General features: G+C 37.6%; 1 protein-coding gene across 3 annotated transcripts; it reads left to right on the plus strand.

Annotated features, from left to right (window-relative positions):
- Positions 1-1,088: 1,088 nt before the first annotated feature.
- LOC311291342 (uncharacterized protein) lies at positions 1,089-24,018 on the plus strand. Of its 3 annotated transcripts, XM_084410317.1 has the most exons (4): positions 1,089-1,328; positions 6,611-7,694; positions 20,519-21,018; positions 21,736-24,018. In XM_084410317.1, exons 1-3 carry the CDS (start codon positions 1,298-1,300, stop codon positions 20,583-20,585), a joined length of 1,182 nt encoding a protein of 393 aa, XP_084266443.1. In that variant the 5' UTR covers positions 1,089-1,297; the 3' UTR covers positions 20,586-21,018; positions 21,736-24,018. The 3 variants fall into 3 exon arrangements, with proteins under 3 accessions (XP_084266443.1, XP_084266444.1, XP_084266445.1); XM_084410318.1 differs by lacking the exons at positions 1,089-1,328; positions 21,736-24,018 and adding an exon at positions 3,809-4,048 and having other exon boundaries at positions 20,519-21,156; XM_084410319.1 differs by lacking the exons at positions 1,089-1,328; positions 21,736-24,018 and adding an exon at positions 3,834-4,067 and having other exon boundaries at positions 20,519-21,156.
- The last annotated feature ends 341 nt before the right edge of the window (positions 24,019-24,359 follow it).

Raw genomic sequence — 24,359 nt, forward strand, 5'->3', positions numbered from 1 at the left:
TTCACATGTTTGGACACATAAATGTTCATATATGTTGCAGTCAAATATATGTATAGATATATGTCATGCTATTTAAAATATAAGTACATATATGGCCATATATAAAATTTTTATATGGGACATACTTATTTAATGTGGCAAAAGTAGACCCATTGCGGGACAATAATATAGAAAAGATGAAACGGTCTTTGGCACCTCAACTATCTAACTTTCACATTATGTTCCTCTCAAATTTTTGATTTGCTTCCACCTGCAAATTGCTTTGTGTATCATATTTAATAAACCAATACAATTTGAATGTTTAAATTAACATGTATAGTTACACCATTGTAGCCATTTTGCATGCAGTAGGCTAAGGTAAGTAGTGATCGTTCATTCTAAGTTTACACAAGTGGAAGTATGTGACTAACTAGGTGGTGTGGCGCAATGGATAAGACACATGCCTTTGGTGTGAGAGACCCGGGTTCGAATCCACTGTGAGACACCAATGTGTCCCTGAGCAAGACACTTAACCCCTAGTTGCTCCAGAGGCGTGCGACCTCTGACATATATAGCAATTGTAAGTCGCTTTGGATAAAAGCGTCAGCTAAATGAATAAATGTAAATGTAATAAACTTAAGTAGGCTTGTAATGACTTAAGCCTACTAGCACCTATGCATTATATTTTGAAAAAGAAGTAGATTATCTTAATATAAACACCTTACATTTTCTCTGGACTCAATGATAAATACATGTCTGACCGTTGGAACGAACCAAAAAAGAAAAGAAAATTGCATTCATGACGATTTATGGTGATTTTATTTCCATTAGACCTTTGCCTACATTGACGCTGATGCATTAAAGGGACACTAGGTAACTTTTTAACCTTAACTGAACAGCTTCGGAGTCAGTGGAATGGTTATATTACTTATTTCGGGTTGAATGGTGGTGGTTTCGCACCCCCCTGGTACCCGAGAGCGGAAAAAACTCACTTGCAACTTTGGGCCGGCGGGTCGGCGTCAGGAAGTATCGCGTGATATCAGGTCTCGCGATGTAACGAATTGCTTGACGGCACTGCACAGTGCACACGTACACGCCCCCATTCAAGTACCGGCTATGTCTAAGCAAAGGGCAACGATAGATTGAGTTATGGCTGAGCCTGTAAAAAAAGAAGCAGAAAGCTAGGAAATGTTTGTCGGAGGACCAAGGAAAGAGGAAACGGGACACTGACCGAGCAAGAAGTCAGACTCGAGTAAATATATCGGACCGGCTTTTTCAGTATGGTGAGAACTGAGAGAAACAGAAGCCTGCAAAACGGATGCTGACCTGGCCTTCTTGCTGTTGCACTTGTAAGTATCTTTGGAATAAACTGTGTTTAATATTTAAATTTCAAGCTGTTTGCGACCTCAGGATGTTTGCTATTGTCTGTAAAGGTTTTTTTATTATGATCTCTGTCTGTTACGGGCTTACTAGTACGCTAGATACTATAACTTTGATGTTAGCATTGTCATTAGCAAACATGTTTGATTTCTGTAGTTGTTTGGCCGTTCCTCTGTCGGTTTTATTTGTGTAACTTACACTTTTATTTTATGTCACTAAGTCAATGCGTCTGACGCGCAAAATGTTGCACATATCATGATCAAGCTAGAAAAAAACGTTCTGATGTTTTCTTAGACAAGCAAAGGTAAACCATCATTCTACCAGATGAACCTATAGACCTTGCTAATATAACTTTAGACAAATATTAGCCTCAGATATATATATATTTTTTATGCTCATGCCCATTCTCCCAAAAACAAACAAACACGAAAGCAGTAGTTCGCCTCGTTCATATCAGTCGTTCCCGGTAAAAATACTAGTATTTTTAGTATTTTATGACAACACAATAAAAAAAAAAAAAATCGCCATCAGTTGGAAAGAAAGTATTGCTTTACTTGCCTCGGTAGACATAACTGGTTTTGAAATAGCCGGTTCCTCTGCTCAGCTGGGTTGACAGATGATCAGCTGGGTTGCTCGTGGGGAGGGGGGAGGAACAACAGTTCTTTTTTACGACAGAGTGTTTGAAAGCATTATACTACCAGACACTAGGGGGAGCTTCGTAGAGAAAAAAACACTTGCAAAGTGTTCCTTTAAAGAGGAGGGGCTACCCTGTTCCAAGATGGCGGCTCTATAGAGCTGGTAAGTCCTGCCCCTTCCGCAAAACCGCGCTGGAAAGTTGAAAAACCGTCAATGCAAGTGAATGGGAGAAAATAATTATTTTCTGGTCCCGTTTGAATTGTGCCATGAATGTGAACATATGTTGTCTGTGAATTTTTTATATAACTTTTCGTGTAAAGAATGATACAATTTAGTGGGTAGAAGTTTGATACGGTTAGACTTTGTGTGAGAGCACTTTGTGGACTACAACTCTCGACGCGTTTGAAACGTCAACACACTAGCACACGGACACTAGCTCACGGATCCCGCTAAACATGGCTGTGTCTTTGGTGCACTTCACCGCCTTCTTTCAGGGAGAGGACAAAATCGTTGAAGTTGGTGAAAACCACGGGTAAGCCAACTTTATGGGGTGACGTCACTAGGCAACATGTAGTCTTTCTCGTTATGTCTTTAAACACAACTGCTAGCTGAAGAATCATACCATATACTGTCAAACTCGTAACATGGAGAGTTATATAAAAAATTCACAGACAACATATGTTCAATTCATGGCACAATTCAAACGGGATCAGAAAATAATTATTTTCTCCCATTCACTTGCATTGACGGTTTTTCAACTTTGAGGTCTAGCGGGGTTTTACGGAAGGGGCGGGACTTACCAGCTCTATAGACGCATTCGTTCCAATGAACTGCCGTACCCAGGGGGTCAGGGTTTCATATTACTTTGAAGGTACCCCCGGGAGCCGCCATTGGCTAACAAGCCTTCACCTGCTGTTAGCATCCCATTGACTCCCATTCATTTTGACAGGAGGAGAAGCTCACACTCGCAATCAATAGGGGAGCGTCGGGGAGACGTGGAGGCATGCATTCCGATAAAGTCAAGGGACAAGCCCATAGAGAGTCCATAAAAGCAACGGAACAAAATATTTCAACAACGTTTTGAGGAATTGTAAATAATTCGGTGTGTAGCAAGTGAAAACATATGAAGTAACATTCATCCACGAACTTTAAATAATTTCTCTACTTCATTAAATATGAAGTATGGGTAACGAGCCATACCTTAACGGGGGATGGGGAAATTATACAGGCAATGGAAAAAAAAAACATCTCAATGTCAATCGCGGTTAACGTTATTCATTTATTTTTACATTTACATGAAGATGAATGTGATCCCTTTCATCCTGGTCGGAAGCCATCTACAACATGTCCTAGGCAACATAACCTAAATGTGAAATAAAGAAATAAAGAAAAACGTTTCTGTTCAAGTTTACCATGATTTATTAGGCAAACTCACATGATTTAACACCTAGGCCTATATGGTATGTGTGCATCTGTGCCTATTTGAATCACTTTTAATAATTTTGGAAGATTGTGCTGACATGTAGGCCTACTTTCCCTGTTTTTATTTATCATTTTACATAACTTCTTAATATTATGCATTAACTTAATATGGCGTACTGGCGTTAAATATTAAAATAAATAAATACTATGCAAAATTACAAAATAATAAGAATGCGTACCAAAAGTTGCTCCTGTTCACGCCGTTCACGCTCGCCGTATCTGCAAGATTCGGTGGGTGATTCAGATTTCTTTGGCACAGCTATTAGAAGACTTACAATTGTCAGACAGGTTGCTCACGTCACATCTACGTCATCAAGCTCAGTTTGAGTCTGCGCAGTACACTTGGCAATCAGGAAGTAACTGCTTCTAATGTGCTTCAACCTTCAACTTCTCTCCGTTGAAACCTATGGGGTCGCTGTGTCCAGTTTATATACTGTCTATGGCCGTAGCCAAGGCGAATTCTATTTTATATTTCAATGGCGGGGTACGCGCGTGCGTTGAAGGCCGATGACGTCACCGCTCGCGCGCGCCGTTTTTTCTCTCATTGAGTTTCAGCGTCGATTCTTCTGAGGTGAGGAGAGCAGTTCATGGTAGCCTATTTCTCATATTTACACAACCATCACACACACTTTACACACTTTGATTAAGCGACAGACTCATTTCTGTATTGTTTTCATCGATCATAGCGATACTTGTGCGTCTTTTCTGGCGTCTTCCTACTGAAATAAACTTTAGTGCAGCAGCAGCGAGCATGAGGAGAATATGTTGAGTTCATTCAGTCCCGATACTCTTTTCACATCTTTAGCAGATCAGATTTGTTAATACAGGAACAGATACTGATAAATACTTTGTAAATAATACTTTGAGCCAATAGTGAGCCACGTGATCCATTTTAAACCTATACATAAATGATAATATAGATACATATGAATACAGTTTGATACAGGCTAGTAAACAATATTGTTTTGTGGTGCTCTTTATTTTAATACATTTTTTTATGATCATTGTCAGTTTCTGCACAGTACACAAAACTGTAACACATTAATGATCTAATTACATTATTGCAATGAATGTTGCAAAATAAATTATGCACAGAAAATTAAAATACATAAAAAAAAATTGTAAAAAAAATGCATCACAATAAGTGTATTGTGATTGTCACTAACATTTTAGTAACTGAACTGAATTTTATTAGGTTTAGTGACAACATGGTACAATTTCTGGTAAGCTATACGCTTTTTATTATTTCAATTCAATTATTGTGATTTGATTTAATATTTACTCATTTGGCTAAATATTAGGTAGGCTACACAAGATAGCCTAGGGTTAATTTTTCTCAAGAAAAAAAACAACTCATCTAATGCTGTAAACAGAGCCCTATCAGTTGGTACTAGGCTAATATTTAAGGTTAAAAATAATTAAATATAATGCGGTTTTTTTTATTATAATAACAACTTTATTTAATGATATAAGTAAAAATATAATAAATATGTAATATAGAGCACATATTTAGCAAAATACTCTCTATAGCTATTTTTTTTCTGCCAACTACGTGCTATAGCCTATATTATGTTAATTAAATGGCTTTCCTGAGGTAAATGTGACATAATTGTTCTCCAGCTGTGTTATTGACCTCTTCACGCTGATGAAAAACACTGATTGATCGATATTATGTATGAGGAATATACATTTAGGTAAGTTGTAGCCTACTGTATCTTTCAACAGAGTTCGTTTTTTTTTTACTATTAGCTAGAGATGATCGGTTCACGTGCGCTAGGGATCTGTCGTGTAACATTTACAAGCGGCAAAACAGTATTTATTGTTTGAATTTCGTAATAAAATTGACACAATCTGAGAGCTGAGATTTTTTTTTATATCATCAAGTAACCTGCTCTGTCTTGTCTGTCGGTCTCCGTGTCCTCTTTGCTTCGCGATTTTTCTGTGCGTGAGAAAATGGATGTGTGGCGTGAGAGCGTGTGAAAAGTGTCAATTGCGTGTCTCACGGTGAATGCATGAGAGTTGGCAGCTCTGTCACTCCACTCCGTTTCAGTGTTGCCAACTATTTTCAAAGGAAAGTAGCTAATGCCTCCCCGAAAAGTAGCTAAATGTCGCTAGATGACATCATGCGTCAATTAGCATATTCATGACGTCATCGCGGCGTACTTGCGTTCTGCTCATTCACGTCTGTTAGCTGCCGTGCTGCTGCCCTCAGCCATTCACAGAATAGGGTAGACGCAGAGAGAGGTGTGTGACGGCAAGGAGAAAGCAAACCTCGCGCTCGCAGGACTCATCCTGGCAACATTTGGAGGTTACTGAGGTTTGTTCAAAAAGTAGCTAGATTAGTCACTAGTCGCTTTTTTGAAAAATTGACGCTAAAGGGGTCTGAAAAGTCGCTAAAAATAGTGACAAAGGCGCTAAGTTGGCAACACTGCTCCGTTTTGACCGCCTCATGTTTGGTTTCTTTTTTGCCGCGTCAAGTTTGTGTCGGGTCTCTCGCCGCCCACGAGAATCTCGTGTCACGTTCGCAAAGTTCAATTAGCCGACAATTAATTTAATTTAATCGAGTAAAATCTTGTCACAATTAATCGATAATCGATTAACTGTTTACATCACTAATTTGAACTGTTTTATTTTACATTTATTTATATATGGTTTATAATTTGTAGCAATTTGACCTGAATTTTGTGCATATTTTTACAAACATATAACAAATAACAATAATTCCAAAATTTACAAATTTACAATCTACTCCGCTTTACTGCAAACATTTGTGTTCTTTCTCGCAGTGAAATATCTTGTGTTTCTTGTGTCACACTTTCACATACTGTGAAGTCAATGGAAGTATCTTGAACGGCCCTTAATAATTAAAACGTTTAAGTATTTTTTAACATAACTATATATCAATCTAAAAGTTGGTGTCAAAATATAATGTTTACAAAATCAGTGTACCTCATTCATGGAAAGTTTTAGGGACGTTTAATCAATTTATAAAAAGACAAAAATTATTATTTTATTGTGATATTTTATCACAGTTGTCTGTTACATCTGAGATAATTTTTATCTCCATTTACTCCATATTTCTCTCTTTTAATTATTTTGATTATTTAGAAAATTAATTTTTCTTTGATTTCAGACCTGATGGAAGAGAGCGAGGAGAGTGAAAAACTGAGTGAAGTGGAGGAGGAACATCATGTCAAACCTGGAGAAAAACCCTTGAGTCGCTCAAAGACTAAAAAGACATTTTTAAAGAAAAGAAGAGCCAATAAATCTACAACCTGCACTCAGTGTGGAAAGAGTTTCACACGCAAACAAAATCTTGTGTGTCACATGAGAGTTCACACTGGAGAGAAGCCGTTCACATGTGATCAATGCGGGAATAGTTTTACAACCAAACAAAGTCTTGAGATTCACATGAGGATCCACACCGGAGAGAAGCCGTTCATGTGTGATCAGTGTGAAAAGAGATTCTCAGACAAAAACGCTCTTAAGACTCACATGAGAGTTCACACCGGAGAGAAGCCGTTCACATGCAATCAGTGTGGGAATAGTTTTAGTGATTTATCAGCCCTTAATGTTCACATGAGGATCCACACCGGAGTGAAGCCGTTCCCATGTGATCAGTGTGGGAAAAGTTTCAATCGATCTTCATCCCTTAATGTTCACATGAGGATCCACACTGGAGTGAAGCCGTTCACATGTGATCAATGTGCGAAAACATTTCTTAGTACGTCACACCTGAAGACACACCTGAGAGTTCATACGAAGGAGAAGCCGTATTCATGTTCTGTGTGTGGAAAGAGTTTTTCACAGCTGCAAACTTTACATGCACATAAAAAAAATCACACTGGTGTGAGAGAGTACATGTGCTTTGAGTGTGAGAAGACTTTTACTAGAGCTCAACATTTAAAACTGCACCAGAGAATTCACACTGGAGAAAAACCTTACAAGTGTTCACACTGTGACAAGAGATTCAATAACTCATCATCTCTGAAAACCCATGAGAGGATCCACACTGGAGAAAAACCTTACAAGTGTTCACACTGTGACAAGAGATTCAATAACTCATCATCTCTGAAAATACATGAGAGGATCCACACTGGAGAGAAGCCGCACACGTGTGATCAGTGTGGAAAGAGTTTCTCTACTAAAACTTACCTGAAGCGACACATGAAGATCCATGCAGTGGAGAAACCACCTCACCGCAGTCTGAGATCACGGTAAGTTGTTCATCTTTATGTGCTGAGAAACAAAAGCTGTTTTTCCACCTTCAGAAAAGGTTCCAGTTGTGTTTCCACTTGAGCTGTTACGGCACGGCACAATTACTAACCGTTCTCGGCCCTGAACTCTCAGCACACTTGGCTAACCGTGCCGAACCGTGATGGTAGTGTGTGTGTGTGTGTGTGTGTACTAGTGGTGGAAATTTTAATTCTTTCCAGCGAATCGTTCATTTTCAGTTCGTTCACAAAAATGATTCATTCATTGATTCGTTCGGTGACAATTTCTTCATATTACATAAATACGCCAGCAGGGGGGGCGAAAAATAGTGTCTTATGTGTTTTGTCTTAAGTCAACAAAAATATTTACTTGTAACAAAAAAATTATTTGGTTTCATTAAAATGTGTGCCTAATTTACTCATTAAAATAATAAAATAAGTCAAAATTAGTGGTTCAGATGACCAAAGAACAAGGTTTTCTTCCATAATTAATATTTTAGCTACTCGTCCTCTGCTTTCGTTGGCGAAAAAGTTAAAGGGATACTCCACTTTTTTTGGAAATAGGCTCATTTTACAAATCCCCAGAGTTATACAGTTGAGTTTTAGCGTTTTCAAATCCATTCAGCCGATCTCCGGGTCTGGCGGTACCATTTTTAGCATAGCTTAGCATAGATCATTGAATCTGACAAAACCATTAGCATCTCTCTCAAAAAAATGACCAAAGAGTTTAGATATTTTTCCTATTTAAAATTTGACTCTTCTGTAGTTACATCGTGTACTAAGACCGACAGAAAATTAAAAGTTGAGATTTTCTAGGCTGATATGGCTGGGAACTATACTCTCATTCCTGCGTAATAATCAAGAAACTTTGCTGCCGTACCATGAGTCCAGCAGGCGTAATGATATGACGCAGCACCTGAAAATAGGTCTAATAGGTTAGACAAACTTAGTCCCGGTCACGTTGGAAGTTACCAAGCTGGGGACTATTTCCAGGCACTGCGTCATATCATTAGTATAGTTCCTAGCCATATCAGCCTAGAAAATCGTAACTTTACATTTTCCGTCGGTCTTAGTACACGATGTAACTACAGAAGAGTCAAGTTTTAAATAGGAAAAATATCGAAACTCTTTGTTAATTTTTTTGAGAGAGATGCTAATGGTCCTGTCCGATTCAATGATCTATGTTAAGCTATGCTAAAAGTGGTAAAAAACAGCGTTTCGACGGCATAGCAGCAATGATACTCTACTACCACAACAACTCTTTTCCAAAGGAACATAAAATGGCCTTGCCCCCTTTATGTATTGTGTTCCCAGAGGAGGGGTTTATGTAAATATTGGGCTTAGTGATGTCAGCAAGCCCGCAGGAATGTCGTGTAGTCCTTATCGGCCGTTTTCTGTAGTTCTTAGAAATTGATGTCTTTAAATGCAAATATCTCCCTTTGCTTTAAACTTTGAACGTTGTAACTTTGCAGATGTTGTTTATGCTCAAACAGCAACATTACACACTAACTAAAGTTAGAAAAGTGAAATCGTGTTTTACCACAACTCTCTCCCCATATGTCAAATATATTAGCAATGAGGCTTATCATATGTCACCTAGCAGCAGCAGCGCCACGTCAGACACGTTTATGGTGTGCAAAGACATGGAAAACGCCACGCAAACGCCATGCAGCCAGTGTTCCCACGTGACTTTTATGTGTCAGGCGAACTCTTGTTTTGTAAGTTTTGTCAACATTACGTTGACTGGAAGCGCAAAAATACATGCACTGACCACCTGTTATCCAAAAGCCATGTGAAGAAAGAACAAGAAGTACAATGATAATGCTATTAAGGCCACCACATCCATACATATGTGCATTACTGCTGTTGCATTCAACTTGGCTGTTTCATGATGACAAAGTCAACTTTAATTTCATATAGGGATGCTCATTTAAAAAAAACAGGCCTACACTAAATATATTTTTTAAACTTAAATAATTAACAAATTAACTTATGATGACAAAAATAAAACACTGAATCCGTTTGAACGAAGCTTTCAAAAACCGGCAATTTTTTTCCGTTAGACTAAGATTTTTCGTTCAATAAAAATAGCAGCCCTACCTCAACACCTTGTCTAATTTTTATTAAAAAAAAGCAACATATCAACATGATGTGGGGTCAGTCTGGAGCGCAGCCTGTTGACAGTTAGACCCGTGGCAGAAAACACCCTCTCTGATGGGACAGATGTCCCGGGAATTCACAGGTAACGTCTCGCTAGAGTGGCCAGCTTCGGGAAGTGCCTTTCATTTGCTTTCCACCAGATGATCCCACACAGTGCTTCTTTTCGCTCGCTTCATTTTGCTTACATTGTTCGGAAAAAAAATGTCTGCAGGCACATGTCACGAGTGTGGTTGCGCGTGTCGACGCGTTCCGTGAGTTAATAAATATAAGCTATATAGTATTTTATTTTTAAACAATGCAGCAAAAAAAAAAAGAAGCAAAAAAAAAAAAACATTTTAAACCGTTTAACTGATAGTATTAAGGGCCATACACACCGGGACGAATATCGGCGCGCGTTATTCGCCAGCGTTTTTCAACGTGTTTTTTGTGTTCACACCCAAGCGATTTTCGCTGACGATGAGCCGAGTGAACATGCAAATTCATTCCCTGACATTAGATGGCGCTTAATGTAAAACAGAAATACCTGTTTTTTTAGTCGCTGTCGCGTTTGTCACATATTTCTTTATGTTCCGACACCAACGAGAGCAGCAGCTCTACATTCATCTTGCTTTGCATCTTTGCATCAAAAGCGGCAATCTCATTGGTCGGACAGTTTTTAACGCGGCGCGTCAAACCAAAAAAACGAACCTGAGGCGTTTTAAAAAAAATGACGCTTTTATGCGGTTGACGTTTTTCGCGTCGGTGTGCACACTCACATTGCCGCCCTTTGTTTAGTCACGAGACGTTAAACGTCGGCGAATATCGCGTGCGAAATTCGTCCCGGTGTGAACAGGCCTTTAATCTGTCAAAATTTTTACTTTCGGTTAATGGTTAAACGGTCAATATGAGCATCCCAAATTTCATAACTCAGGAAGAAGGCCCTACTTGCTGTATTTTGCCTTGTTTTTGATGCACTTTAATGTACAGTATGGAAAAGATGATTTTTTATAAGTTGCAACGCAGTTCAGATGTTATGGGAAGAAGGACGCGGGAACCGGCAAACATTCAAATATATTTAATAATAAAAATAAAAAAAATAAAAAAAATGAAACTAAAAGACAGCAGCCCCTCACGGACGACTGCTGTCACAAATTCAGGCCTTTCCTCTCTTACTCTTCACTGTCGTCGCTCCTACTTTATTTTTCACTGTTTTACTCCTCCGTGAGAGATACGAGACCAGTGCGTCGCGCAGGTGTCGCTCATTAGAGTAATCACGCCACCGGCCTCGTCCCTCATTTTATTTAAACTTATATAAACGAATATAATTTATTCTACTGGACAGTATAAAGCTCATTACCATTCATATTTTGTTGTTACTGAAAAGTACTGAGTAAATGTGATGTTTGTTACCTCAATAAATTTAAGGTCATTCCTATTTTATTTCGGTACATTTTAATCATTAACATTAAAAGCACTCTTTTTACGACTAAAATAACAGTAAACGGTAAAAAAAAAACTGAATTCCCAAAAATGAAAACGGAAAAAATGGAATTTGCAATAATGAAAATGGAAAAAACGTAATGTGGGAAAAAAAATAAAACAGATTTTATAGGGCCCTATTTAATAGTGGAGGGAGGGATTTCAGTGAACGAGAAACATGAGTCAGTTTATTACGTGAACAAGAACGATTCGTTCACCAAAAAGATTCTTTCAAAAATAACGATTCATTCACAAATGTAACATCACTAGTGTGTAGTGACATCGCCACTCAGGATTGTTTACTTGTCTGTTGCCTGGCTAAACGACGTAAAAGCAATTTGAGCAAATTAAACACAAATTAATAATACATTTAAAAAAAATTCGATCATTTCCAATAACATGGTTCACATGCTCACCATGCACCATTCATTTCCAGATGCGTTTTGGCCAAAGAAATGTTTTTCTATGGAAGCAGCTTCAACTCGAGCTTAGATACAGATGGTGGACAACCAGAATGAGACTTTTACCGCCGCCGTTCCCGCGGCGGCAAAATTGGGATGTGTATTTGCTGCCTTTTACCGCTGAGTGGCGCTGTAATCACAGACTTTGAAAAGTGTCAGTTTATTCTCTTTATGACGTAATCTGCCGCGGCAGTAATCTGAGCTGAGAGGCCACAGATAAATTCAAGATAAATATTGTGGTTAAACGAATTCAAATTCATTAAATTTAAACAAAGTAGACACGTTAAAAGTGTGTGCCCAGTTTTTCTATAATTTAGAAAGGCTATGTCAATAGGTTACTTGTCATTTACTTACATAAAATTAAAACATTTTCAGGACTTGCAGTTACTAACCGATGTTAGTCGGTTTAAGCATTCTTTGTTATATTCAGAATTAAATAGGCTTACATGTTGTTATGATTATCAATTGAATTATTTAATAAATAATCAACCACAATGCCTATTACTGCCGCAGCAAAAATAAACCAGTCGAATTTCAAAGTCGAAGCGAAATGACTAGGCTATACCGGGTGCCGCAAGTGACAGGGCAAAACAGCAGCAACTGCGGCATTTTAAAAGGTAAGTTTCCTATCTGTTTATTTTTAAAAAACAATTTTTTTTTTAAATAAATTCATTATTTGAACAAAAATGAGACTGATTGAATATGTAAAAATATAAACAAACAAAGTAGAGAATAAAACAAACTTTTAGGCAAAAAATATAGGCCTATTATGCTACAACAGAATTGGTTAACATTAACGAAAGCAAAATATGTAAAAATACATTTAAAACAGCCGAATTCAAATCGGTTCAAATACCGAACAAACAGTGGTAGGCCTAGGCTATTCAGACCATAGCTCTGTGGTCAATGCATTAACAATAGCCTCTCGGAGCTTCAAACGATCTGAGATCGAATCTCAGTGTAGCTGACAGTGTTTATGTTTTTCCGTTCTTGATGCGTAAAAATGCATCTGTTTATTAAAGTCAATCGTCTTGTTTAATTATCAATTGTACATTACAACATAAATTTGCAACATTCCAGTTGTGCCGCTGCAAAGACGACACATCTGATGAAGGAAGACTGTCAGCCGATTGCACCAGAAAATGAAGATGATGAAGCTCGTCTTTAATCTGCTAAATTATTTTTTTTGTGTGTGTGAATCATTCACGAGATTGAGATGACTGACAGTGATACCCGGCCATAGCAACGGAAGACATTTTTCAAAACAGATCGAACAAATCAGAAAAATACTTTCAATACAGTATTACTTTCAATTAAAAAATAAACAATGAAAATGTAAAAGAAAAAGAAAATTAATTAAGTTTGAAAACCCATCGCACATTTCAAGGTATGAATAAAGTGTCGGGACAGTTTATTTATTTAAACAGGGTTGCATCGATAGAGTTTATTCCCTTTGTGATGCAAAATAAGAAACACAGAATCTTATTCTTGCAACATTTTAAATTTCTATTGTCAAAGAAATTGCAGCTAAATTAAAAAATCAAAACGGTACAAAACGAAAAAAGTTCAAAGCAACATAAATTAAGAACAGGCGTTTTTCTTTGCCTCTCTCGTGCTGGATATTTTTTTACTAAGTTTGGTCTCCCTCACTGCGCGCGGCGGGTCTTTCTCGAAATTAAGCATTAATAATACAGCTGATAATACTGTATATGTCGCTGTGTGTCATCCACACAAATCACGAAAGAAAAAATCGAAAAAATTTGTTAATTTAATTTGTACAGGATTTTTTTTTAACTCAAACATTAACACTGAAATAAATGAAACTAAATTATTGTAATTTTTTTGGCACACCACGACGAGTGGCGCTATGCATTGTTCTAAAGCCAGGTTTTATTCTGGCATGTTGAATTAGTGTTGGACAAACGCGGCGGCGCGTTCATTTGAATGAAGAGCGTTTGAGCGAACACACACTGGAACGTTAGGCCATGTCGTAACGAGTGAATCGTGGCCGAGTGGTTGAACTTACGTTACGATCATATAGATGACACGGGTTCGAATCCCGAACTAACTTGGACTACTGATATTTTTATATTAGCCTATTAATGCGTTTAAACGACAAACAATAAAATCAGAACCAGTATTATGTTGCGTTCATGGTTTCAGTGGCAGTAACAAATAGCTTTTGTTCCTTCAAAGATACAACATGCCTTGCTGAATTCACCTTACAATAAAACGAGGTGGGTCGCGAATTAAAGAGCTCTGTATCTGCTAAATTGAAATTGTGTGTGGAAAACCTTTAAATACAATCAATAAAACTACAATATATAATTTAATAAGATATAGGGCCTACTGTACATAGGCTATGGACTTTTGGAGATTTTGAGATTAATCCTTAAAAGAATTTAGCCTTTGCCTGCTCATCAGGCTGGCTCCGACACTCTCCATATGAAAGACGGAACATTAACACCTCTGTCCTGCACCCCCACGATAAAGCAACTATTGCCTTCTCCAAACCCCCCACAGGCTAGCTGAGTTTGCAAAACAAAACAAAGAGTTTGCCACTCGTTGTGGTGTGCCAAAACACTTAATTATAAACTTCAATATTTCATTCAAAACAATCTCAAAACGCTTTGTGACATTTTGAAAAGCCGTGGATGCATTACTGCCACTGGAACCATGAACGCAACAGAATACTGGTTCTGATTTTATTGTTTGTTGTTTAAACGCATTAATGCATTAATAGGCTAATATAAAAATATCAGTAGTCCAAGTTAGTTCGGGATTCGAACCCGTGTCATCTAAATGATCGTAACGTAAATTCAACCACTCGGCCACGATTCACTCGTTGTGACATGGCCTAACGTTCCAGTGTGTGTTCGCTCAAACGCTCTTCATTCAAATGAACGCGCCGCCGCGTTTGTCGAACACTAATTCAACATGCCAGAATAAAACCTGGCTTTGGAACAATGCATAGCGCCACTCGTCGTGGTGTGCCAAAAAAATTACAATCATTTAGTTTCATTTATTTCAGTGTTAATGTTTGAGTTAAAAAAAAAAACCTCTACAAATTAAATTAACACAAAGTCGGCTATAAGAGTCCTTTATAGGCTACGTAAAAAAGCAAAGGGCTTACAGTCTTAACATTTAGGCTACTTTGCTTAAATTCGATACATTTATTTTCAGTAGGGCCTAATAAATTTGTAGGGATGTAATTTCAGTATGCTTTACCAACGCTATGTATTCAATTAAAGTTCCAAGAGGTCTGGTATATTCCTTCCCAGCTGACACTAATATGCAAGTGCACAGCAAAATTCTATTCTAAAAAAAAAAAGTCTATAGGCCTACTATACTGTTGTAGCCATTAAATAATATCATTTAGTATCATATTTGTTAAAATATTATAATGTTATTTTTTTCCATCTATGTTGAATATGAAAAGTGAACAGCACGAGTAAGATAGGATGCATTATATCGAGAGATGGATATGGAGTGGGTCAGACATGATTTTTACCACTTCATTACGTTTTGTTTAGTAGAAAACCTTTCTTTAAAGTGAATTTCGTTTTCTATAAATTGTATCTTAATTTTAATCAATTTTTCATCAACCAATTGCCTGTATTTAAATAAGTAAGAGAAGCAAATATAACAGACACTAATCATGGAGGCGCCCGCGCGGTCACTTGCATTGCACGTCAGCTGGAGCGCATCTCATCCTCCTAACTTAACAAAACTCAGCGTATGCCTTACACAGACATGATAAATACATCAAATACACAAAGCTTGAAATGTCTTCAAACGAAATAATTCAAAACGAAAAGAAAAAGGCTACTCTCTGATTATGTCTATATGTGCATTTCTCTCTAGGTGCGTTCACTACAAATATGGCGATCGTCAACTTCATCTTTGTAGTCGACACTGTCAGAAAACACTAGTTTATTGATAAAAATCAATGCACGCATCACCGGATTTACAAATAGGCTACACATCTTGCTTGTTGCACGCACACATTGTCGAAAAAACGAAATATTATGTTGAAATAACATTATTATTAATAATACATCTTTTAGAATATTTGATTAAATGCTGATTGTTGCGCTTGTTCAATTTAATAAAATTAAAACTTTAATTGTGATAATTAAAATAATTGAAAATTAAATATTTAGTGGCCAAGTTTTGCTAATTTATTATATAGGCTATTATATGCCTATTGCCTATATTAAGTAAGTCATATTAAGACAAGGCATATATTAGTTATTTTAGCTGTTATGAGAAAAATAAATCTAACGAAATCTAAAATCTAAATCTAATAAATCAAAAAAAAAAAATATATATATATATATAACGCCAGTTCAACATGCCAGAATAAAACCTGATTTTTGAACAATGCGTAACGCCACTCGGCCTGGTGTGCCAAAACACTACATTTTAAACTTCAATGTTTAATTCAAAACAATCTCAAAACGCGTTGTGACATTTTTTTAAAGCAGTAGCCAAGCCTATATACATTAAGGGCATTGAAACCAGGATCTTAACTAAAACGCGTTCCGAGTAATCTCTCAAAAATTATGCCACACTACTCCATGTATTTTTTTTTTAAGGACTGCTTTTGAAATCACTATAAATTACTATGCAATTGTATCGCTCACGAGAGCTCTTCATTTATCTAATTCCTCAATAGAATAGTAAAAATATTCCGCGTCATTGCTCCTAATATCGTCTCTATTTGTAACTTTTGATTCTATTTTTTCAGTTCTAAAATTTATTCTATCTTTGGTTCTATTCTGTTGTAGCCTAATAGGCCTATTTATATATATGAAAAATATGCCTATTAGGCTTAGGGTTTTATATTTAACCCACTTACATTTTAAAATGCGGCAATTGCTGCTGTTTTGCACAATGTCCCTTTGCGCCACCTGGCGGTCATTTCGGGAACGACTTTGAAATGCGGCTGGTTTATTTTCGCCGCGGTGATTTCGCCGCGGCGGCTGGCGCGGCGGTAATAGGCATTTTGGTTGTCCACCATCTGTACACCCCCCAGTGGGACTAATAATGCTTGGATGATGAGTATAGTAGAAAGATGCCTAAATAATGCAGGTGGAGTTGGGGAGGTGGAGGGACGCCAGAACAGCTGATGTCAGAGCGAGGTGAATATTAGATGGGTTCACTTCTCCCCAAATTACCTTGTGAACTTCACTTATTGTTTATTTTTATGATCGACTTCAGCAATTAGTTATTGCACCCCTAGTTAATTTAAGTTTGTTTGAGATCATGAAAACTCAGCTTTTCAAAGGTTTGAATCTTTGTAAAAAATTATTCACTATTTTAAAGCGTTCAAAACGTCACACGCTGGTCAGGACAGTGTAAATGCAAAAAAAAAAAAAAAAAAAAACTCAGGCCAAACATGCATAAAAACACCTTTTACAATCTATTGCAAATGTGTTATTGAGGGTAATCAATCAAATGCAATCAACAAATCATCTAATATCATAAATATTAATGGAGCTTTGCATTGTTAGAAACCCAGTCATACTATTGAATGGTCATGGTCATGCCTTGACCATTCATGCCTTATTTAACTTTTACACTTCCTCCCACAATGATGCAAAAATCGTCATTTTGCGTCATTGTAGGAGGAAGTGTAAGAGGGGGGGATTTCTGTTGAGACTACAAGCACTAGTTCCCACCCTTTCAAACCCGCCCATAGGAGGTTGGACCTAATGCGCTAACAGACCTATCACAGACCAGTGCCAGTGCGTTTGATTTCACTGGCAGAAACCTGCATGTCCGGCCGTCGAGATCGTCCAAAATGTCCGGGATTCGGCTTTGCTTTCTGCGGTCGCCATTCATTGTTTACATGCACACCTTTTATTTCAATCTAACTGAATTCATTCCGATTGGTGAATCTGAATGTAGTGTTTACATGAACGCTAAACAAGTGATCGGTTGATGTGCGTTTTACCATTGCTAAGAAAATACCCGCTCCTCCATGAGAGATAGCCCACGAGACCGGTGCGTCTCACAGGCGCCGCTCATCAGTAATCACGCCACCGGCCTCGCGTCATTCTCCCGCGGCCCTAGTCTCGTCCTGCTCGCCACAGTAAACACAATGAATGGCGACTGTAGCGACATTTTGTGCGACGCGATCTCAAAAACCCGGGCAGAATCACGGACACTAGTTAGTAGGGCTGGGCGATTTAAATCGCGATATTGATATGCGCAGTTCGTCAGTAAAGCCGGTTCCTTGATTAGTAGTAAATCACCATCACCTGCTTTCAGATGGAGCGGCATTTAGGGCTGAGGAGATAATTAAGTGATTAATTTAGTGATGATTGAGCATTATTGAAGACACCTGATGTTAACAAGCAGAATCACTGAAGGAGAAAATCACAAATTGTAAGTTACCGTTAAGGTGATGGGAGTTTGCTTTAGTTGGGCTCTAGACCATTATATGTTTACTTTAATATTTACTGTTGTTTGTCTGCTGTTATTGATTTATAACAGTTAAATGAACAAAGTAAAATGTTATCTTATAGTGTTGGTTATGTTTTGACATAATCATACTGTGATCTGAAAAATGAAACATATTAAGATAGTCTGGTTTAACTTGTTAGCAGTAGTTTTGTGATTCTTCAGCCTATGATTATCAGGACTTTACTTATAATTCAAAATATTTAATAAACATTGATCTGATCAAAAAGATGTTCAGACATATTCATTTAAAACACAAACATCAATAATCAGCCTGTGGATCACAACAATGGTGACAATAATAAAGCATGTTGCAGTGGCTGCCACCAATCACAACTCATTAATGGCTCCCATCATGCATTGCGGTATGAATAAATTATGATCTGAATTGTCTATGTAATTTATAGGGCTGGGCGATTTAAATCGCGATATTGTTATGCGCATCTCATCAGTAAAGCCGGTTCCTTGATTAGTAGTAAATCACCATCACCTGCTTTCAGATGGAGCGGCATTTACTACAAAGAGCCGTAGTTAACTGACAAGCTGAGCCAAATCACATCAATATCGCGGACGTATCGCCAATGATTTTTAATGCGATATGGCTCAGCTTGTCAGTTAACTACGGCTCTTTGTACACAGCAAAACCTCCAGTGTTAAATTAACACCCCTGGGAGTGTATGAGTCCACACTCAAGAGTGTTTAAGTTAATGAGATAACTAATATAATAAATTATGATCTGAATTGTCTATGTAATTTACTTTTCCTAATTGAATATTCTGCTCCTCACCATTGTTGAGATGCATAGACTGAATCTTGACATCTGTGTGTGCCTAAAATAATGATTTTTCTTTTAAAAACTTTTAAGAAATCCTTTATATTATATCAAAAATTCTGGCCATTTATTTAGATTCACAGTTATGCTTTAACCAACAACATAAATCGAATTCAGAAAGAAGGATCTTAATGAGCTCAGTGATCAAGTTCAAATGATGATTGTCATAATATATCCAACACAAATCACTTTTTATTCTTTGTTCAACTGGCAGTTTTAACTCAGATACAACTGTCAAACAAAATCTAAAGTAGCGAACACATGAAAGGCTCAGAGCCCAACTAAAGCAAACACCCATCACAATAATGGTAACTTACAATTTGCGATTTTCTCCTTCAGCGATTCTACTTGTTAACATCAGATGTCTTCAATAATGCTCAATCATCACTAAATTAATCACTTAGTTATCTCATTAACTTTAACACTCTTGAGTGTGGACTCATACACTCCCAGGGGTGTTAATTTAACACTGGAGGTTTTGCTGTGTACAAAGAGCCGTAGTTAACTGACAAGCTGAGCCATATCGCATTAAAAATCGTTGGCGATACGTCCGCGATATTGATGTGATTTGGCTCAGCTTGTCAGTTAACTACGGCTCTTTGTAGTAAATGCCGCTCCATCTGAAAGCAGGTGATGGTGATTTACTACTAATCAAGGAACCGGCTTTACTGATGAGATGCGCATAACAATATCGCGATTTAAATCGCCCAGCCCTACTAGTTAGCTTTATTGTTTACAACTGCTCTCTAACCGGTAGGCGTGGTTTGGGAGTGGCCTCGTAGAGCAGCGAAGCAAGTGCATTCTGGGAGTTGTTGTCTTTCATCCACATGAGCCAAAAATACATTTTCTGGCTTTTCTCTGTCTAGAAAGCTCCAAATTCAAAAAATAATTTCACATTTCTTCAACATAAATGACCCAATTTAAATGCACATTCATCTTCCCAGAGGTGGAGTATCCCTTTAAGTATATGTATAATATGTGGGTTTTAATAAATTTTCAGGGCTCTTTTTGTTTGTTGCATGGATTGCTCAACTAAACAGGCGAATAAGAGACTATCCACTACTATTATTATTTTTAATTATACAAAAGTCTAATTAAAACATCTACAAATGTTTAAAACTGATCAGAGATCAGGCAAAACCCATATACACTTGTTCAATGGTTAACTGCATGATGGGTTCACAGAGATCATTGACATTTCGAAACGGTTATGAGGCAACGAAGCCTCGTTTACTGAAATCACATGACTTTCGCAGTTTGATACACGCTCTGAACCACCACAAATCTGAACATGATTTGAAACAAAGATTCATAAAGGTGTCTGAGCTTCGTGAAGCAGTGTTTCGAGATCTCCCATCACTACTTTAACTACATGAGTAAGACATGATTCGCAAGTTGTTTGCATAAAATAGTCCATTGAAACTCACTTGATTTAATGTTTCTTTTAGATCTGATGGACGTGAACAAGAAAGGAAAAACAGAAGCCAAAAAATCTGTCTCCTGCCCTCAGTGTAAGAAACGCTTCACATGAAAATCAAGTCTGAAGATTCACATGAGAGTTCACACTGGGAAGAAGTGAAATGCAGGAAGTCATTCACTACAGACGATGAACTGAAAGAGCACCAGGAAATTCACACCGGAGGTTTCAAAACCTTTGAAGGCAAAGTTCAAGAGCTGAAGAAGAGACCATAACACTGTTAAGAGAGATGTGAATCTGATGTTAATTTTTTACTCGTTCTTTATTGTTTTTCATCAGAACATCTAGTGTCTCTTCCACTTCTACTCATGGAAATGCAATATATACTTTCATGTATCTTTGAAACTGGACACTTTTCTTCTCTTCTTCTCTTGAGATGCTTTGGCTCTTATAAGTCAGTAAAGAGAGAGATCTGTCTCATTCTCCTTCACTTTTACTCAAAGGGTTAGTTCACCCAAAAATGAAAATTATGTCATTAATGACTCACCCTCGTGTCGTTCCAAGCTCGTAAGACCTCCGTTCATCTTCGGAACACAGTTTAAGATATTTTAGTTTTAGTCCGAGTCGGAGCTTTCTGTCCCTCCATTGAAAACCTATGTACGGTTTTCTGTCCATGTCCAGAAAGGCAATAAAGACATCAAAGTAGTCCTTGTGACTACAGTGGCTCAATCTTATGTTTATCAAGTGATGAGAATACTTTTTGTGCGCAAAAAGTAAACAAAAATAACAACTTTATTCCACTATTCATTTCCTTCTCTCTGGGCCTCGAGTTAGTTCACATAGTGTTTTAGCGCAGCACTTCTGTGTTGTACGTCACACGTAGGTTCACTATTGGCTGATGCTGGTCATGTGTGTGATGCGTGTGACTTACAACACAGACGTGCTGCGCTAAAACACTACGTGAAATAGCTTGAGGCCCAGAGAGAAGGAAATGAATAGTGGAATAAAGTCGTTATTTTTGTTTACTTTTTGCACACAAAAAGTATTCTCGTCGCTTGATAAACTTAAGATTGAGCCACTGTAGTCACATTGGACTACTTTGATGTCTTTATTGCCTTTCTGGACATGGACAGAATACCGTACATAGGTTTTCAATGGAGTGACAGAAAACTCTCGGACTAAAACTAAAATATCTTAAACTGTGTTCCGAAGATGAACGGAGGACTTACAGGCTTGGAACGACATGAGGGTGAGTCATTAATGACATAATTTTCATTTTTGGGTGAACTAACCCTTTAATGTTTGTATTTTCTTCATATAATGATTTATTAAACTCTTTACTCGTTTTATCAACATCTCATTGTTATTGTCCTTTTTTCTGCGTGCTCCTGAATAGGGTTGCAAAATTCTGGGAATTTTCAAAGATGGAAACTTTCCATGGGAATTAATGGGAATTTAAGGGAATTAACAGGAATTTATGGGAATAAACGGGAATAAACTGGGAATTTTCAAAGTTGAGGGTTGGCTCTTCATAGGGAACTTAAATATAGTTGAGGAAAGTATATTTTAGCATAATCTTGACTAAAACAAACAGATGCCATTCAAATACACTTGAATATCCATGCCATTCCTCAATCACATGCACATAGTACAGAAGTCAACTAGAGCAGTGCAGCACACTGAAAGTTTAGAGAGACGCACATGCTCGCAACGGGGCTTACTTGACAACAAGTTCATATATCAATATTCTAACGAATATAAATAACCTTAAATAATATATCTATCCGTCTCTTATGTGTACAGTAGGGCTGGGTACCGAGTTCGATACTTTTTAGGTACCGACCGAATTGCCTCGATACTATCGAGTATCGAAAAATGACTTGTTTTTCGGTACCAGATTTCGATACCTAAGGGGTTAACTCGTCAACGTCAGTGCTCAAACAAATACATATGAAATGCACAACGACACGCCTAAAGTCGCTCACGCACATACACGCAAACTCTACACACACGAGACGCGCGGAACTCTGCGCACATACTCATATGAGACGCGCGCGCGCACACAAACTGTCCACGCACGTTCTCATATGAGACGCGAGCACACACACACAAACTCGCGCACATACTCAATGAGACGCGAGCACACACACTCACAATACCCTAAAGATGTGGAAAAGTCGATCAAAAGTGTGGCTACATTTCTCCAGGCTCGATGCCAACAGCGCGCGATGCAGTATTTGCGGTAAAATAATTGCTGCAAAGACCGGTACCACGACAGATATGATGAAGCCCTTGACAGTGCACGGAGTAAACATAAGCAGGGCTGATAGCGCTCCGGCGACACGCCGGATTTCCGGCGTACAGACGTGTCTGCGAAAAAAAAAAAAAAAAAATCAGGTTCGCGTTCGCGTGAGAGGCGCTTTGCTTTCACTAAACCACACCGGTAAACTTCAGCCAATCGGTAATAGGGTAGGCAGGGGCTGGTCTTGGGTTTTGGCCAATCAGATAGATTCAGCAGTCACTCCACGTGCGAATTTGTTTTGTGTTTCCCACACTGGCAGCGCGAAACATAGCCAAAGTCATGGAGTGCAAGTTATGAAGCCAGGGGAAGACAGTAGACACCAAACTTGTCGATAAAGGTGGATCAAACTTGACGAAAAAATTATCGCTAGCGAGCCTGATTTGAGGTAGCTCGCCAACAGGCCGTTCATATATCGCGTCTTTTGCGCGCTCAAGTTCATTCAAATGTAGGCGCGCGGTAAGCGGTAATAAGCGCGCTCATAATTGAAGCGACGCGTTCGTTTTTTTCCATGGAAATCCATTAGCCAATAAAACTTTTTTGTCGTTGTGGAGAGCAGAGCATGGTTGCATAGCAATGACAGACGCCACGGGAAAATCGGACCTAATTTTTCTATTAATAATAAAAGATAAGCTAAAGTGCATTGTAAATGTCAGTAATGTATCTTTTTTTGACTCTTTCTTTTTATAAATAACCATTTAAAGTCTGAAATATGTGAGGTTTATCTTTTTATAAAAAACTTTTTTGTCAAAACTTTTTGAACTTGTAACTTACATGTTAGTAGGCTATAACATGTTGCAAGACACTTTTAAAATCTGGCTATCATTTTTAATGGTATTATTTTAATGTTTATGTAAACAAAAAGTGCATATTGATGCTTATTTTATTTGTTATTTGCTGGTTTTTGACATAAAACTTGGTGAATTGATTTCATTGTGTAGTATTAGTACTTTTTGAACAGGATTCTGTGATAACCGTGATAATTTTTGTCACTATAATCATTAAATGAAATGTTCATGCCATTTCATCTCTAGTTATGATCAACTGAAATCAACTAATTATGTGTTTTTTTACAGTATAATATGCAAAGTACAATAAAAAAAAAAAAAATTATATCTGATTCTGTTCTTTTCTCTGACACGCGTTGTTGGGTGTGGAAGGTTACTAATGTGATTGCTTTATCTGTAAATTAAATAAATGCTTTTTCAATGACTGAATTCATTGAAATAAAATGAATTCTTCGATTTGAATATTTTTTTGGAAATGCGTCGTAGGTCTTAAATTTCAATCTTTATGGTCTTAAAATGTCTTAAAAAGGTTTTAAATTTGACTTACTGAAACCTGCTACTATAATATAGGCTTGTATTGGGTTTGTTCATCTCATGTCTGAATGATGTCCATTTATATCCACAAAAGTCACAAGACTCTATCATTTAAGCAGGGACTATTTATCAAAATGTTCTCATAGGGGAGCACACCCCTGGATCCCACTTGACAATTATGTTAATCAGGGCATATATCTTGGCTTAGATATATAGGGCCCGCTTACCTCCCAGGGAAAGTTCATGGCTCA

The sequence above is a fragment of the Rutilus rutilus genome (assembly GCF_951802725.1).
Source record: "Rutilus rutilus genome assembly, chromosome: 1".
Taxonomy (NCBI): domain Eukaryota; kingdom Metazoa; phylum Chordata; class Actinopteri; order Cypriniformes; family Leuciscidae; genus Rutilus; species Rutilus rutilus.

Coding starts and splice junctions, on each gene's coding strand:
- LOC311291342 (XM_084410317.1), top strand. CDS start 1,298: ATGCTGACCTGGCCTTCTTGCTGTTGCACTT. Junction 1,329..6,610: donor GCCTTCTTGCTGTTGCACTT/GTAAGTATCTTT, acceptor CTTTGATTTCAG/ACCTGATGGAAGAGAGCGAG. Junction 7,695..20,518: donor CACCGCAGTCTGAGATCACG/GTAAGTTGTTCA, acceptor TGTTTCTTTTAG/ATCTGATGGACGTGAACAAG.